We start from the raw sequence: 18,270 nt of genomic DNA, 5'->3' as shown, positions 1-18,270 counted from the left end.
GGACTTAAATTGTCCACCTCTGTCTGCTTCAAAGGGTTGACTGATTTAACCCTTCCGAAATTTCTTAGGACTTCTAAGAAATTAGAAGCGCCCAGGCAACAAAAAGACAGATTTGCTTGGTGAGTTGGCAAAAAAATTGGTCTGACGCTAGTAACACCGTAAGCCAAGGGGTCTTCAAACTCGACCCTTGTATGACTTGTGTACTTCAACTCCCAGAATTCCTCAGCCGGGCACGCTGGCTGAGGAATTCTGGGAGTTGAAGTCCACAAGTCAAAGAGGTCTTCAAACTCGGCCCTTTTATGACGTGTGGACTTCAACTCCCAGAATTCCTCAGCCAGGCACGCTGGGAGTTGAAGTCCACAAGTCAAGAGGTCTTCAAACTCGGCCCTTTTATGACGTGTGGACTTCAACTCCCAGAATTCCTCAGCCAGGCACGCTGGGAGTTGAAGTCCACAAGTCAAGAGGTCTTCAAACTCGGCGCTTTTATGACGTTTGGACTTCAACTCCCAGAATTCCTCAGCCAGGCACGCTGGGAGTTGAAGTCCACAAGTCAAGAGGTCTTCAAACTCGGCGCTTTTATGACGTTTGGACTTCAACTCCCAGAATTCCTCAGCCAGGCACGCTGGGAGTTGAAGTCCACAAGTCAAGAGGTCTTCAAACTCGGCGCTTTTATGACGTTTGGACTTCAACTCCCAGAATTCCTCAGCCAGGCACGCTGGGAGTTGAAGTCCACAAGTCAAGAGGTCTTCAAACTCGGCCCTTTTATGACGTGTGGACTTCCAACTCCCAGAATTCCTCAGCAGAATTCCTCAGCCAGGCACGTGAGGAATTCTGGGAGTTGGAAGTCCACACATCATAAAACGGCGAAGTTTGAAGACCCCTCCCCCGCCATAAGCCACAAGATTTCGGCAGTCCATGCAATCTCCAAGGAACTTTTAAGCTTTTAGCGCTATGCCTTCCTTCCCTTGTGTGGCAGCCCAGCTAGCGGTTTTTTTACTCTTGATTTTGATCATCCCATTTTGCCATTTTTGTCCAGAGATGGTGACGACGTGGTTTACGTAAACCAGGGTCACAAGCCATGGTTTGAAATCGTTTCTGCTTTTCAAACTATAAATTCTGACTCCCTGTCATTCGAAAGAAACACAGTTGGAAACAACGCACAATTTGCGTCACAAATAACCCTCGTATCGGAAAAGGCGTTCGGAATATCAAATCCATGGTTTGTGAGGGCCCTATAGATTGTGGCCAGTACTGGCAGACTAAAAAAATAAAATCTATATTAGCACAGTAGCCAAGTGCCGCCTTTTAAAAATTACAAATTAAAAAAATGACGGTGAAAAAATTAAGATATTTTTTTTCCTATTTGAGGCACCCAGACTTTTTTTAAAAAGCCCCCCCTCCCACCCCATTTTAAAAGAATTTTTAATTGTCAGGTATGGCACAAAGAGTCAGCTTTCACACCTGGGTTTCAAGTAGAGTTTTTACCATCCTTTTTATGTGAACTAGAAAAAAAAGTTTTTCCACGTATAGATAAGACTATGGTAGCCGAGGTGACATTCTTCCCTATCAAGGTTTTATGATGTGTTTTTTTTGGGGGGGGGTTGTTTAGAATGCATGGCATGGACCCATCTTCCACTTCCAGGAATTTGCATGCCTTACCTCAGGATCCTCCCCCTTCCCATTGAATGCATGTTCTTTTGGAGTGGGGCATGCTAATTTCATGACAATTTCTTCCAGATGTTCTTTAGGTTGAGAGAGCACCAGCATCCCGTAAACACGCCTGCCCTTAGTTGGTCCAATCCACGCCCGTGGGTCTAGTAGCAGTTGTGGTGGGCCTCCAAAAAGTCACTCACTGGCATCTCCTTTGGTGACTCGTGAGAACGTGGAATGGATGCCTGGCATGTCACTAAACAGCTGTCTGGTTTCAGCCAGAAAGTATGTGGTGATAAGCTTCTCAAACTTGGAACTCACCAAAGGACAGGACCCCAATTCCCACGTCTCAGACCAGGGGTCTTCAAACTTGGCTCTTTTATGACTTGTGGACTTCAACTCCCAGAATTCCTCAGCCAGACATGCTGGCTGAGGAATTTTGGAAGTTGAAGTCCACAAGTCAAGGGGTCTTCCAACTTGGCCCTTTTATGACTTGTGGACTTCAACTCCCAGAATTCCTCAGCCAGGCACACGTGGCTGAGGAATTCTGGGAGTTGAAGTCCACAAGTCATAAAAGGGCCAAGTTTGAAGACCCCTGTCTTGTAAGGACCAAGGGGAAAATGATGAGAATTGTAGTCCAGCGCTTCTGGAGAACCCCGACTTTGAGAAGACTGATATGACATGAGATCAGGGGGTGTCGAACCTTGGTGACTTTAAGACTTGCGGACTTCAATTCCCAGAATTCACTAGCAAGCATGGCTGTCTGGGGGATTCTGGGAGGTGAAGTTCCACAGGCCTTGAAGTTGCCAAGGTTGGACACCCCTGCCTCAGGTGGAATAACTAGGAAAGAAGAATACATTTCCCCATATTTATGAAACAGAATTCCCTCCTGACTTACAAGTGGTGGGGAAAAAACACACACCAAGATTTGGAAGATAATTATTGCTTATTAAGAGAATGACTCAAATCTTTCCTCAGCAGCAGTGTCCATAACAAGTCACGTCACGGTGAGGTCAAAATGTCGACACACATCTTGATGTCTAACCTGAGATTTAATTGTGAGAAGCTCTTTTTCTAACCAGGCATTGAAATACCATTTTTTTAATAACAGCAAGTTAAATTTTTTATGGGAATCTTTTTTGAGGAAACCACCATTTCTGCTTCTGAGCTGGTGTTTTAAGGCAGGTTGTTGTCTTGTAGAGGCACCAAGAGACTCTTTATAACTGGAACGTTCCTATCAGAAAAAAAAGTAGAATCGGTTGATATTTCTTTTAATAATTTGGTCCAACTTAGTGACTTGGCCATTCAAACAGCGCTGGACATTTAGCGCTGGTCAGTTAGTTCTCTCTAGCTATGTTAAAAGTCTTGGGCTGGTCAGCAGCATTAAGACTTGTGTGTTGCGTGGACTTCACCGAGATGAGAGAGTAGACCTCAAATGCATGAAGGTTCTTCTCTGAAAAAGATCCTCTTGTTCGATCTTTAGGGCCATTGCCCCTTTTTTTAACCACAACTTCTCTTGTCACCGACCCCCCTCCCCTCCCCCTGCACACGCATTTCGGGAGGATCCCCCAAAATCTCACAAAAATGAGCATCTCTTAGGACAGATTCGGAAGTCATCCTAAGACAGACCAGGAGATGAGTGAGGATGTCTTTCAACTTCTGGGTCTTTAATCTGAATTCTCGGATATAATTCTGTAGAAAAGAGAAAGCCGATAACAACGGTCAGTTCTGCCTTTAGAGATCCTGTACGGCCAACTAGCAAAAACTCTCGGGAGAGGACAGATAAAACTTCACACACACACACACACACACCAAGGTCATTGCAACCGTTGAAATCGCGCAACGTGAGGATGAAAAAACCCAAGTTTATTTTCCACCCCATCCTGTAATTTTGATGTAGGCCTAGCGGTTCAGTTGGATAGAGAGGTTGCAACTTCTTGCCATACCTGTTGGATCAGTTTCCGATTGCTACCTCCGGCTTCCCCCCCCCTCTTCTCCCATTTCCTAACTATACGTCACTTAGAGCGAAAGATTGACAGGTGTCATGCTGAAAACTGAGCTGTTCCCTCTTGAAAAAAAAAAGGCAGGGGTTTGTAGCACTTTTATGGCGCGGTTCCGGCGTCAGAAAGACCCACAGAATTGATTGGCGTTGACTCGTTCCATTGGCTCAAGCAGAAAATGTGTTTTTTTTTTTTTTTTTAAGATAAGTGAAATTTCATGGCTGTTGCGTTTGATTAGAGAAGCTCGGGAACCTGAAGTTCTAGGGGAAGAGCGAGGAAATCCACCCTCTGAATTCTCAATTTTCTTTTCCCAAAATTAAAAGCCGGCAGATGCTCTGGGGAAAGACGTGAGAAAGCAATATAAATCCATCCGAAGCTGCTGAGCTGGACGTGGCTTTGGGAAAAAAATGGCAAGGGTTGGAATTCAACTTGGTCTTCTCCAGGAGTGAAACGAAAGAAGGGAGGTGCTCTTCAAAGTGTGTGTGTGTGTGTGTGTGTGTGTGTGTGTGAAAGAGGAGATATTTTAGAAGCGGGTTTTGATTGGTTTATGTTTGACATAAGCCTCAGTTCTTGGTCCTACGGCCGTTTTCTCCGACCAGGTGCTTTTGGATGCCTCAGGTGGGAGAAGCAATTTGAAGGATCACGAGTGACAGAGGAAGGCGTGGGAAGTTAATTTTAATTTTAATTATTTTAATTTTTTTTAAAAGAAAAAAGGTTAGAGGCAGAGCGAGCCAAAGGCATTTTCGTACCAAAGGAATCAAAAGCTATTTGGTCCCCGCTAGGATGAGCTTAAAAATACAATCCAGCCAGATTGTGTAAACCAGGAGTCTCTAGACCGGACCGTTTTAAGACTTCTGGACTTCAACTCCCAAGTCCACAAATCTTTAAAGTGGCCTTTAAAGTTTGGAGACCCCTGGTGTAAATCATACCAAAGTGTGCATAGCCATTTAAGACGGGTGTGTGTGTGTGTGTGTGTGTGTGTGTGTGTGTGTCTTCAAGCTTGGCCCGTTGATGACGTGTGGACTTCAACTCCCAGAATTCGTGCCTGGTTGAGGAATTCTGGGAGTTGCAAGTCCACAAGTCATCCAAGGGCCCGAGTTTGAAGACACCCCCCCCCCCCGATTGAACACAACGTGCTTGTGGGATAACCCCTAGGCCCGGCAGATTGTGTCCCATGGGTTGTCACCTCCACTTTTGTCAACAAAGCTCCTCCCAGCTCTTTTTGATTCGCCACCCGCTCGGCGCACACGTGCGAAGCCTTTTTTCCTGCCGTGCCGACCGCTGTGGGCCTCTTCAGATGTCCTTTCCCCGTTGCTTTCCGCTTCCTGCATCTTCCGGACGTGCGATTGTTCCGCCAGGTTGACGATGTGTGCAAGAGTGACTTTGGGGTCAGAAGAGCAATTCCCAATGTAGAATTTTGCTGTATGTAATGTATATACGGAGAGAGAATGTATTTTGTTCATTTTTTTTTTCTTAATAAAAAGAAATTACGCCGAACTTGGATTCCCGCAACAGCTATTTCTTGAACGCGTCTCCTCTTGCCCTTTCATCTGTCGTGATAGTCCTCGGCTTGCAGCTATTTATTTAGCGACCGTTCGAAGTTACAGTGCCACTGAAAAAAGTGATTTAATGACTTTTGTTTTCACTTAGCATCCTCACCTGATCAAAAATGGTATAGGGTTTTCCTGCCTAAGTGGGGTTGGACTAGAAGACCTCCAAGGTCCCTTTCCAGCTTCTATTCTGTTCTTTTCTGTTGCATTCCATTCCATTCCACATTTTTTCTATTCTATTCTATTCTATTCTATTCTATTCTATTCTATTCTATTCTATTCCATTCCTTGTAATTCCATTCCATTCCATATTTTCTATTCTATTCCATTCCTTGTAATTCCATTCCATTCCATATTTTCTATTCTTTCTATTCTATTCTATTCCATTCCATGTAATTCTATTCCATTCCATATTTTCTATTCTATTCTATTCCATTCCATATTTTTTATTCTATTCTATTCCATTCCTTGTAATTCCATTCCATTCCATATTTTCTATTCTATTCTATTCTATTCTATTCTATTCTATTCTATTCTATTCTATTCTATTCCATTCCATATTTTCTATTCTATTCTATTCCATTCCATTCCATATTTTCTATTCTATTCTATTCTATTCTATTCTATTCTATTCTATTCTATTCTATTCTATTCTATTCTATTCTATTCCATTCCTTGTAATTCCATTCCATTCCATATATTCTATTCTATTCTATTCTATTCTATTCTATTCTATTCTATTCTATTCTATTCTATTCTATTCTATTCTATTCTATTCTATTCTATTCTATTCTATTCTAAAAATAACATTAAAATCCATCCGTGCTCAAGCCTGGCTTTAGAGAGTTTTGAATTTTCAGCAGCATTTCTGTCCAGAATTTTGTCAATTTCTTTTGTCAAGTTTTTTCATCTTTTTTTTTTTTAAAAAAAACCCTCTCCATCTTTGTTGTTCTCCTTTTAAAACTATGAAACACTTCTAGAATAGTTCCCATAATCAATGTGAATACTACAATTACATCTGGACTGAGTTTGGGGGTGGTGTGGGTGGTTAAGTCCGGCCATGGGCCAAATTTTAAAATTTGGGAGAAAAGAAGACGCAAGGCTTGGTTCTGAAACTACATCCTCGCCCCACAAGTAGCTAATATATCGGCAAGCGAAGAAGTCAACCCTTCACAAAAAGAATTTCTTTTTATTTGACAGTAATAAGCAATGTCATCAAAATATACTTTGTAGGAAAATGTAACCATGCTTTTTACAGCCATCTCTCTCTCTCTTTTTTTTTAAAGAATTCCAGTGTATACTTGACTCCTGTTTCGGCACAAAATTTGCCGGGAAAAACTTATACAGTGTTGGGTGCAGCGCTGCCATTTTTTTTATTACAATCAAAAGGGGCTAAAAGATATGCCACAGTCCATTCAGATTACAAAAATAGAAGCCCAGTAAGCTGCAACACGCAACACACCACACACACACACACACACACACACACACACACACAGATTTAAATCTCGCTTAAGGCTTAACACGCCATCCAATGGCCCAATTGCACATTTTTAAAAGCATGAAAAGAGGCGTTGGAAGCACATTCATTAGACGCATGGAAGGGTTCAAATGTTCTGAGCTGGAATCGTTATAGGTCGTCTTCGGCGTATGACGGTTTCGTTTAGTGACCTTTTAAAGTTACAGCAGCACTGGAAAAAGTGACTCGGGAATGTTTTTCACGCAACCGTCGCAGCACCCCCACCCCCCCACGGTTCCCTGATCGAAATTCGTACGCTTGGCGTTTAGGATGGTCGCAGTGTCCTGAGGTCACGTGATCTCCACTTGCGACCTTTTGACAGGCAAAGTCAATGAGGGGGGGGGAAGCCAGATTCGCTTAACGACCGTGTTACTAACAACTGCAGTGATTCGCTTAGTGACTGGCAAAAAAGGTGGTAAAATGAGGCAAATTTCCACAAATGCCTCACGTAGCCACAGAACTGTACTGTTAAGTCCTTGTCAAGTCGAGGATTAACTATACCGGGGTTCTCCAAACTTGGCCCTGTTATGACTTGTGGAAGTTGAAGTCCACAAGTCAGAAAAGGGCCATGTTTGAAGAACCCTGAGCTATACAAGAGTTTTAACCTTAATTTGAGTCCTTTCCAAGCTTTAGAAAGAGAAGGATGAGCCCGGAAGTTTGTTTTTAAGCTCAGAAATAAATAATCAACCTATCTTGAATTTTGGGGAGGTGGCCCACCACAGGATCTCTGACGGGAAAGTCAGAGCAAAGCGGCTTGATTTTTACTCTTCCAACGAGACCGCTTCTCATTTCATTTAGCGCCTGCCCCCAATCCTTAACTTTGCTTCTTATGCGCACTACAAAACACGATAGGCACAGTAGTAACCCACCAAAAAAAAACACCAACCCAACAACCCTGCAGGCAGATGAGGGCAGATGATTTGATCCTTAACTTGCTAATTGGGAATGTTTTTACCCTAAAGATCTGTCCCAGGTTAAATTGGTAGATTGCCCTTTTGATTTGCATACAGGATTTGTCAGTGAGGAAGGGAGAAAAAAAATTTGAAATACTTCATCTCCAAAGTAAGCAAAGCTACATACAGCCTGTGTTTCTATTTAATCCATTGCTGAATGGAGGTTAGTTAGCAAATCCTTCTTTCTTGAGGTCGCCACGCTCCACCTCCTTTTCTGTAACACGGATCCCAGGAAAAAAACTACATTGGTGGTGTCCCAAAACTCAATTGAAGCCAACGGAATGAATCGTTGAGAAGGCTTTGTACAGGGGTTTGCTCTAAATCAGGGGTCTTCAAACTTGGCCCTTTTATGACTTGTGGACTTCAACTCCCAGAATTCCTCAGCCAGCTTTGCTGGCTGAGGAATTCTGGGAGTTGAAGTCCACAAGTCATAAAAGGGCCAAGTTTGAAGACCCCTGCTCTAAATCGTGGGTCCCCAACCCCGGGTCCGTGGACCAGTACCGGGCCACGGCATGCCAGCAACCGGTCCGTACAAACCAGCAAAGACCTATCCGCAGGATGCAGGCAGCACACAAAACCACGCCCCCTCCGGTCCATGGAAACACCTCTCTCCATGCTACTGGTCCCTGGTGCCCAAAAGGTGGGGGACCTCTGGCTTCTGCGGTTTGAATTTTAAACTCCTTTAGTGAAGGATGTCTCAACCGCCAGACAAGTTTAAATAGCAATTTATCACCCCGCAGTGCTTTACAGCAGTGGTCCCCAATCTTTCCAACACCGTGGACCGTCGGCGGTGAGTGGAGTGGGGGGAGGGGCTGGTTTTGCGTACCCAACTTAAACCCACAGATGGACCAATGGAGCTTTTGCGCACTTGCTGACCACTCGTGTGGACCGGTTCCCAATGGACCACGGACGGGTAAGTCCTTGACTTACAACCCTTCATTCAGTGACCGTTCGAAATTACGACGGCACTGAAATTGGTGACTCATGACTGCTTTTCATACTTACGACGGCGGCAGCGTCCCCAGGATGACCTGATCAAAAATTCAGAGGCTCGGCAACAGGCATGTACTTATGACGGTTGCAGCGTCCCAGGGTGACATGATGGCTTTTTGCCACCTTCCGACGAGCGAAGTCAGATTCCCTAAACATGCATGCGACTAACTTAACAGCTGCAGGGCCTGACTTAACAAATGAGTCAAGAAAGGTCGTAACACAGAGCAAAACAACTGTCTTGCTCAGCAATGAAAATCTGGGGTTCGATTTTGGTCGTTATGTTGAGGACTACCTGCGGATGGACATAGCCATGAAAGTTTGTGTCATCAGCCTCTGCTCACAGTCTACATTAAGCCATTATTTGCTTAGGCCTGCTTTGCAGAATAAACCATTTGCTGGGGGCACATCACCTTCTTAATCTTAGACCAGAAGCAAAAATGCCACAGCCAAACCAATATTTGGGCTTTTTCTGTTGGATGAACTAGGTCTGTCTTACCTCCATCTCCAATGGCAAATTAAGTTCTAGTAATAGGAATCTCTACTTCAGCCTTTCACCACCCTTGGCTGGCTGGGGGATTCTGGGAGTTGAAGTCTTCCAAGTGGCCGAGATTGAAAAACACTCCGATTTTATTTTTATTTTTTTTATAATCACAAATGCTTAATATTTTTTTTATCACTAACGTATAGTCTGGGTTCCAACACTGAATTTACTAATACATGTTAAACTCCTTTCTCCCCACCTCGTTTTTCTAGCCATGAATAAAAGGTGTTTTATTAAAAACACGCCCTGATTTTTGAGGTCAGAGCTGAGGATGGATCGCCAACGGCTTAAGGTCTGCCGCCCATCCTCCAGGACTGTGACTTCCCACTTACACAAAGTATTCCAATATCTCAGGGGCTGCCCCAAAGAAGAGGGAGTCAAGCTATTCTCCAAAGCGCCTGAAGGCAGGACAAGAAGCAACGGATGGAAACTGATCAAGGAGAGAAGCAACCTGGAACTAAGGAGAAACTTCCTGACAGTGAGAACAATTAACCAGTGGAACAACCTTCCTCCAGAAGCTGTGAATGCTCCAACACTGGAAGTTTTTAAGAAGAGACTGGACAGCCATTTGTCTGAAATGTTATAAGGGGGTTGGACTAGATGACCTCCAAGGTCCCTTCCAAGTTTATTATTATAAACATCTGAATAAATCCTATTTCTAACAGGGAATGCCAAAGAACCCTTTGTCCTTCTTCATAAAAAAGCCACATTTTCAACATTTAGGCACCATAAATCCATCTTTTAAGGAAGCATCTGAGAGTCCACCCATCCTGTTATCTCTTTTGTGTTCCCAAAGATCTTACGAGCGGGCGGGTTTTTTGCCCGGGTTTCATGATTAACAAGCCTTTGGTCATTTTTTATCGTTTCTTTCAGCAGTTTCCTTCCAATTATTTTCCTTGGCAGGCCTAATGTCTTCCCACTTCCTTGTCTTCCCTGCAAAGACGAGTTGAAAAGGGCTGCATTGATGGGCTCCGGAGTAGGGCCGTGGGACCGCAACCTTGCTCGTCTCAAAGACACGTCAGGGAGGCAAGCATCCATTTATTTCCCCCATCCGAGGTAGTCCTCGGCTTACGGCCGCGACTGAGCCTCACTTTTCCGCCACTAAGCAAGACAGCGGTTGAATTTTTGCCCCATTTCACGACCTTTCTTGCCACAGTTCTTAAGGGAATCGCTGCAGTTGTTAAGTTAGTAACACCGGCGTTAAGCGAATCCGGCTTCCCCATTGGCATTGCTTGTCAGAAGGTCGCAAAAGGGGATCACTGTAACCGTCAGAAGTACAAGCCATTTTCCAAGCGTCCGAATTTTGATCAAGTGATCCTGGGGATGCGGAAAAGGTCAGAAGTGTGAAAAACAGGTTGTAAGTCACTTTTTTCCCCCCCAGTGCCGTTATAACTTATGGTCACTAAATGAATTGTCGTAACTTGAGGATTGCCTGGGTTAAAGGATTGCTTTGGCTTAAATTTGTCATTCGGAAAACCCCGTTTGCCACATCGGAAAGATGCCACGCTATGTTTTCCGTGATAAACGCTGTACAACGGTCCAAAAGCGGCCGGAGCGATGCAAAAATCTCCCGATCGTCCTGCCAGGATCCCGAAAATCTTCCACGCTAGCAATAAAAGCCCACTAATAAATCTACAGAGGTGATTTTTTTTCCCTCCACTCGCTTGGAAGCGAGAAACGAAACGGCCTCTCTTGTGGTCTAGCTGCAAATTACTGGCAACGTTTTACTCCCCTAAAAAAAATCAGAGATCCTTAGGCACAAATAAAGGGCTCTCTCTCTCTTTTTAAGGCAAAAATTTGGCACTCGTCAGCTGCGGCGTTCGTTTTGCTAGCTTTCCTATTCTGGCCGGGTTCCCAATCAATTCCTCAAAGGACAACCACTGACCACGCAGATGTTCGGGTGGGTTCTGCAAACAGTTTCTGGAAGTCTCTTTGCTTGCAAAAAAGCCCCCCCCCCAACCCAAAAGGCCACCACCACACTATGTTGTTTGAGAAGACCAGCCAATCTGGTGTAAACCCCGAGTTGGCTGGCCTCACTTACCCTGGCATATATTACGAGTTTCTCCAAGCCTTTGAAGATATCGTAAAGTTTGCCAAATACTTTGACTGTTTTTTTTTCAACCTTAGCAACTTTTAAGATTTGTGGACTTCAGTTCCCAGAATTCCCCAGGCAGAATTCTGGGAACTGAAGTCCACATCCTTTAAAGTTGCCAAGGTTGAGAAACGACGATAGGACAAGTACAAATCTTCCCCATATTCTTCCTGGTCCATGAATAGCGGTCTCCCCAGTGCACCGTGGATGGTTAGGGAGAGGATCAAGAAAGCTCCACCAGAAACAAAGATAAATGAGGTGCTATTGTAAATGTATCCAGCGGCCAAGATTTCTACAACTGAACTCTTTCCCCCATTTCAATAAATCTAGTTAAAGAAGACTGCGAGAATCTTTGTCTTTTGGTTGGAAGCAACTAGCTGGGGAATTCTGGAAGTTGAAGTCCACCCACTTTAAAGTTGCCAAGGTTGAAAAACAGCCGATATGAGAAGTACAAAACTTCCCCATATTCTTCCTGGTCCATGAATAGCGGTCTCCCCAGTGCACCGTGGATGGTTAGGGAGAGGATCAAGAAAGCTCCACCAGAAATAAAGATAAATGAGGTGCTATTGTAAATGTATCCGGCGGCCAAGATTTCTACAACTGAACTCTTTCCCCCCTTTCAATAAATCTAGTTAAAGAAGACTGCGAGAATCTTTGTCTTTTGGTTGGAAGCAGCTGGCTGGGGAATTCTGGGAGTTGAAGTCCGCACATTTTACAGTTGCCAGGATTGGGAAACTCTGCATTAGATGCTCTCCGAAGATCCCTTCCTATCTTCATGGTTCTACAAAGCCATCATGGACCTATATGGGAAAGGATGTGGGGATAACCTTGACCAACTGCTCATTCATTCCTTCATCAGTCCCCTTAAATGGAATATATGTAGGTGTCTGTGGATAAGGCAAGGAAAGGAAGGATGAATGGTTGTAACTGCCCAAAACACACACACACACACACACACACACACACACACACAGAGGAGACCTGTAGAATTTGCAGTCCCCGCAGCTGGGGAGAACTGCAAGCAGGATCAATTGTGCGTCCATTTTCAAGGCACTGCTAACCCCTTCCTTCTTCAAGATGACGGTTTCAGTCTGGGCTGGACTTAGCATCGCTGGCCTTTTTACGGCAAAATTAAACCCAACCAGTTTCTCCACCCCAGCCTTGCACATCGATGAATATCCCCCCCTCCCACTCCCATACATTCTGCTTCTCCTTTTATTGGATTGTGGATGCCCCAAAGGTGTTTTTTTTTTTCAAAAAGGCAACCGGACGTTGTTTTTCCTTGAAGACGTTTCGCTTCTCATCCAAGAAGCTTCTTTAGTTCTGACTGAATGGTGGGGGAATGGAAGGATTTCTGTTCCTTGCAGTCATCTGCAGTCAGTCGTTGAGGCCACTTGGAGGTCTATCTTTGACAAATGGTTGTCAAAGAGGCCATCTACATTAAGACTGAACAGCCCTCACTCAACAGGGAGGGATACGAGACACACACACACACACACACACACACACACACACACACGGCTCCTGTTTACAACACAGTCCTGTCAGCAGTTCCAAGAAGGCTCCACAACCCCTTTGCACCACTCAAGGGACCCTCAGGCCACAGTTAAGCCTCCAAGCGGCTTCAATGACTCTCAGAAAGAGTACTAATGACCAGATGACTGCAAGGAATAGAAATCCTTCCATCCTCCACCATTCAGTCAGAACTGAAGAAGCTTCTTGGGATGAGAAGCGAAACATCTTCCAAGAAAGAAACAAAGTCCATTCACCTTTTCAAAAAAAAAAAAAAAGCACTTTCGGGACAACCGTGACCTGGATGACGGAGAATCTCCCAAAACCACATTTAATTGTGGATGTAAAAGCTGGTCTCCAAAAACTTGCTGCGCTTCCCGCTTTCCTGACGCCCCAGTGCGAAGTGCTTTGCTCTCCCCTGCTGAGAGCTGCAACTTTCACACACACACACACACACACACACACACACACACACATCCCTGGGTCCCTTGTCCAAAACTTCACTTTATGCACCCCACGTTTGAAGGCCAAGCACACCCAGCTCGTTACGCACGGTGGCGGGTCGCGCTACGGCCCAAAGCGGAGATTGTCTTTCCAGATTTGCGAAGAGGCCCATCTTTCCCGCATCGGCACTTGTGGCTGAAGATTTGAGTTGTTCATCTTTACGGACATTTGAGGCGAGGTTGGGGGGGGGGTGCAAGAGAGCTGCTTAGCACAAAGTTCCAGCTTTCTTTCTTTCTTTCTACGCTCCCATCTCCTCCTCTCCTCTTTTTTTTCTTTCCTTTTCTTAAAAAAAAACACAACAGCAGCACACCCCCACCGCTTATAAATGGGTGTCTTCTTCCTCCTCCAGATCGTCCTTGGTGAGACTGTCCATGGGCACAATCCAGCTGTCTCCCAGCTCCCCGTTCAAGTTCACCTTCTTTTCCTGCATGTCGGATAGTGTCTCCATCACTTCCAAGGTGGGGTTATCGTGGTAGCCGTTCTCGATGGTGTGCAGTTCCTCCGTCAGGCGCTGCTGGATAGAAGGAAAGGCGGACACGTCAGGGAGATGGGAGGGAGTCATCACGATGGGATTTCACCCCAAAATAAGACCGGATCTTATATTAACTTTGGCTCCAAAAAGACGCATTAGGACTTATTTTCCAGTTGGGGCTTATATCTGGGGAAATACGGTACCAAATAGCTGACGATCTCAACTGGGGCTTATTTTTTGGGGTGGGGCTTATATTACGAGCGTCCTGAAAAATCACGCCAGGGCTTATTTTCCAGTTGGGGCTTATATTTGGAGAAATACGGTACCAAATGGCTGATGATCTCAACTGGGGCTTATTTTTTGGGGTGGGGCTTATATTACGAGCATCCTAAAAAATCACGCCAGGGCTTATTTTCCAGTTGGGGCTTATATTTGGAGAAATACGGTACCAAATGGCTGATGATCTCAACTGGGGCTTATTTTTGGGGTGGGGCTTATATTATGAGCGTCCTGAAAAATCACGCCAGGGCTTATTTTCCAGTTGGGGCTTATATTTGGAGAAATACGGTACCAAATGGCTGATGATCTCAACTGGGGCTTATTTTTTGGGGTGGGGCTTATATTACGAGCGTCCTAAAAAATCACGCCAGGGCTTATTTTCCAGTTGGGGCTTATATTTGGAGAAATACGGTACCAAATGGCTGATGATCTCAACTGGGGCTTATTTTTGGGGTGGGGCTTATATTATGAGCGTCCTGAAAAATCACGCCAGGGCTTATTTTCCAGTTGGGGCTTATATTTGGGGAAATACGGTACCAAATGGCTGATGCTCTCAACTGGGGCTTATTTTTGGGGTGGGGCTTATATTATGAGCGTCCTGAAAAATCACGCCAGGGCTTATTTTCCAGTTGGGGCTTATATTTGGGGAAATACGGTACCAAATGGCTGATGATCTCAACTGGGGCTTATTTTTGGGGTGGGGCTTATATTACGAGCGTCCTGAAAAATCATGCTAGGGCTTATTTTCCGGCTGGGTCTAATATTCAGGGAAATACGGTAGCTCCCATGCTTTGCTGGGTCTCCAACCCATGCGCTATACAGGTGGTCCCCAACTTACGACCTCAGTGAACCCAAAATTTCTGTGGCTTAAGCAACTAAGCGAACTGAGTTTTTGCCCCATGTTACAACCCTCCTCGCCACAGTTGTTAAGTGAATCACTGCAGTGGTTACGTTAATCGCACGGTTGTTCAGGGAATCTGGCTTCCCCCTGGACTTTGCTCGTCTGCAAACCTGGGACACTGCGACCGTCATAAAATACGAGCCAGTTGCCGGTTGCAAAAGTTGATGGGAGTTAGCAGAGATGGCTTAAACTGTCAATAATAATAATAATAATAATAATAATAATAATAATAATAATAATAATAATAATAATAATAATAATAATAATAATAATAATGTTGGAAGGGACCTTGGAGGTCATCTAGTCCAACCCCCTGCTCAGGGAAGAAACCCTATACCATTTCATACAAATGGTTGGCCAGTCTCTTCTTAAAAACTTCCAGTGTTGGAGCATTCACAGCTTCTAGAGGCAGGTGGTTCCACTGGTTAATTGTTCTAACAGTCAGAAAGTTTCTCCTTAGTTCTAGGTTGCTTCTCTCTTTGGTTAGTTACCATCCGTTGCTTCTTGTCCTGTCTTGAGGTGCTTTGGAGAATAGCTTGACTCCCTCTTCTTTGGGGCAGCCCCTGAGATACTGGAACGCTGCTATCATGCCCCCCCCTTGTCCTTCTCTTCATTAGACTGGACATACCCACTTACCTGGTCCTTTCTCTGAGAAATACGTTGGTGACAGCAGCCGTAGATGGCAGCCACGAGGAGCAGAGAGGCGGCCATGCAGATGATGGTGATTATGAGAGGAAGGCTCAGATGATCCTTGAACTCGGCATCCAGGACTTGGCCCCCATAGGTGATGTTGTTAACGCCAAGCTGTGAAAAAAAAGATATCAGCTGAATGGCTGACTTCAGGCAAACAGAGACCTCTCTTTTGAATACTCTACGAATTTCAAGGAGGGCTTTGCAGCTAGTACCGATAAAGGAGAATACCTGTAGCTCAGGGCTGAAATGAGGGGTCCTGGGTGGTTTCCGAGCTGGGTTGTTGAGCGTGGACAATGTTAGTTTGGGCAATGAAACTTCTGCAAGAAAATAACCAAGCTCAGAGAGCACCAAGGAAGGAGCCCTCATTTATTTATTTTTATTTTTAAAAATTTTTTAATTCCATTTATATCCCGCCCTTCTCCGAAGACTCAGGGCGGCTTACAAGCTTAGCAGTAGCCTTCATTCTATGTATATGCCTGCTTATTAGGGCTTTCACACACACACCCCAAGCGGCATTATTACAAAGTCAGCTTAATTGCCCCCAACAATCTGGGTCCTCCTTTTACCTACCTCGGAAGGATGGAAGGCTGAGTCAACCTTGAGCCTGGTGGGACTCGAACCTGCACTAATTGCAGGCAGCTGGTGTTACTTAAGGAGGCATTAGCCCACTGCTCCACCAAGGCTCTCTCTATTTATAGATAGAAACCTTGACTTATCACCGTAACTGCAGGCAGGACTTGCAAAATCATAAATGCATGTGGTTGTCAAGCACCTGGATTCTGATCACGGGACACAGGGAGAGACAGAAATGATCATAAGCACCACTGTAATTATGAATGTCATTAAACGAAGCCGAGGGCTGCCTGCAAATTAGGCACGCTGGTCCACACAACGTACCACCTCTATAGAACGTTTTTTCAGATGTTCGACATTGCACTGAATCCACGTTTGAGGCTGGCCACGTCAAGCCAACCTGAAAGGGCAGCTTGCAGAAGAAGCTCAGCCTCACCATGGATGATGTGGTGAGCCTCAAACTTTGGTTAAAATGAAGGGCAGGGAGAAATAAATGGGACCAGGATGCTCTTCAGGATGCTTTCTGCTTCGTCATACGTGTTGCCACCACGTGCTAATTCAGAACGGGGGTGAAAGTTTCCTTCCAAGGGGAAGAGTTGCCATGGGTCTAGTAGCAGTTGTGGTGGGCCTCCAAAAAGTCACTCACTGGCGTCTCCTTTGGTGACTCATGAGAACGTGGAATGGACGCCTGGTATGTCACTAAACAGCTGTCTGGGTTCACCCAGATAGTACCTGGTGATAAGCTTCTCAAACGTGGAACTCACCAAAGGACAGGACCCCAATTCCCATGTCTCAGACCAGGGGTCTTCAAACTTGGCTCTTTTATGACTTGTGGACTTCAACTCCCAGAATTCCTCAGCCAGACATGCTGGCTGAGGAATTTTGGAAGTTGAAGCCCACAAGTCAGGGGTCTTCCAACTTGGCCCTTTTATGACTTGTGGACTTCACACGTGCCTGGCTGAGGAATTCTGGAAGTCCACAAGTCATAAACGGGCCAAGTTGGAAGACCCCTGTCTTGTAAGGACCAAGGGGAAAATGATGAGAGTTGTAGTCCAGCGCTTCTGGAGAACCCCAACTTTGAGAAGACTGATATGACATGAGATCAGGGGTGTCGAACCTTGGTGACTTTCAGCCTTGCGGACTTCAATTCCCAGAATTCACTAGCAAGCATGGCTGGCTGGGGGATTCTGGGAGGTGATGTTCCACAGGTCTTGAAGTTGCCAAGGTTGGACACCCCTGCCTCAGGTGGAATAACTAGGAAAGAAGAATACATTTCCCCATATTTATGAAACAGAATTCCCTCCTGACTTACAAGTGGTGGGGAAAAAACACACACCAAGATTTGGAAGATAATTATTGCTTATTAAGAGAATGACTCAAATTTTTCCTCAGCAGCAGTGTCCATAACAAGTCACGGTGAGGTCAAAATGTCGACACACATCTTGATTTAATTGTGAGAAGCTCTCTTCTAACCAGGCATTGAAATGTCTCTGGCTGTCACTGAGGTTGTGAAAAAGGCAGTTCTCCTATGTTCCAGATATGGCTTAAATTTGTGTGAATCACTTATAACCCTCTTGATCAGGGGGTCTTCAAACTTGGCCCTTTGATGACTTGTGGACTTTAACTCCCAGAATTCCTCAGCCAGGCACGCGTGCCTGGCTGAGGAATTCTGGGAGTTGAAGTCTACAAGTCATCACAGGGCCAAGTCTGAAGACCCCTGCTCTTGATGTTCTTCAACTCCAATTCTAAGCCAAGTCTGGCCCAGAAAGACCACCAGGACTTGTCTTTCAGCAACATCTGGAGGACAACGTGTCCTGGTTGAAACACAGGAGGCTGGACCTTATCCAGAACTACTTCCTGTTTACCTTCTCCAGTTCTGCCCTCTTTGTAGCCAGCGCTTCGGATAATTCTCATCCACAGAGTGTGCTAAAAAAAAATAAAAAATAAACAAATGGATCAAAGGGGAAGGTAGACTTTGAAGAGGAAACAGTTCTTATCAAAACATCCCAAAGATGCTTTTCCAAAAGGCAACTGGAAA

At 45.0% G+C, this 18,270-nt stretch overlaps 1 protein-coding gene across 2 annotated transcripts; it reads right to left on the bottom strand.

The window, feature by feature from the left end:
- Positions 1-4,978: 4,978 nt before the first annotated feature.
- PODXL (podocalyxin like) lies at positions 4,979-18,236 on the bottom strand. 2 transcript variants are annotated; one of them, XM_083380090.1, is made up of 4 exons: positions 18,098-18,236; positions 15,603-15,770; positions 11,708-13,828; positions 4,979-11,353 (listed from the first exon to the last, which is right to left on the bottom strand). In XM_083380090.1, the coding sequence occupies exons 2-3, from the start codon at positions 15,675-15,677 to the stop codon at positions 13,634-13,636; spliced, it is 270 nt and encodes an 89-aa protein (XP_083236216.1). In that variant the 5' UTR covers positions 15,678-15,770; positions 18,098-18,236; the 3' UTR covers positions 4,979-11,353; positions 11,708-13,633. The 2 variants fall into 2 exon arrangements, with proteins under 2 accessions (XP_083236216.1, XP_083236217.1); XM_083380091.1 differs by having other exon boundaries at positions 11,708-13,825.
- Between the last annotated feature and the right edge of the window lie 34 nt (positions 18,237-18,270).

This window comes from Vipera ursinii (assembly GCF_947247035.1).
Source record: "Vipera ursinii genome assembly, contig: scaffold_276, whole genome shotgun sequence".
In the NCBI taxonomy this organism is placed as follows: domain Eukaryota; kingdom Metazoa; phylum Chordata; class Lepidosauria; order Squamata; family Viperidae; genus Vipera; species Vipera ursinii.
The sequence above is the reverse complement of the archived record's forward strand: the minus strand, read 5'-3'. Positions and strand labels throughout refer to the sequence as shown.

Bases quoted from the DNA above. Each gene is read 5' to 3' on its own strand.
- PODXL (XM_083380090.1), bottom strand. From the start codon at position 15,677: ATGGCCGCCTCTCTGCTCCTCGTGGCTGCCATCTACGGCTGCTGTCAC. The intron at 13,829-15,602 runs GTAAGTGGGTAT...CCTTCTATCCAG, and splicing joins TTTCTCAGAGAAAGGACCAG to CAGCGCCTGACGGAGGAACT.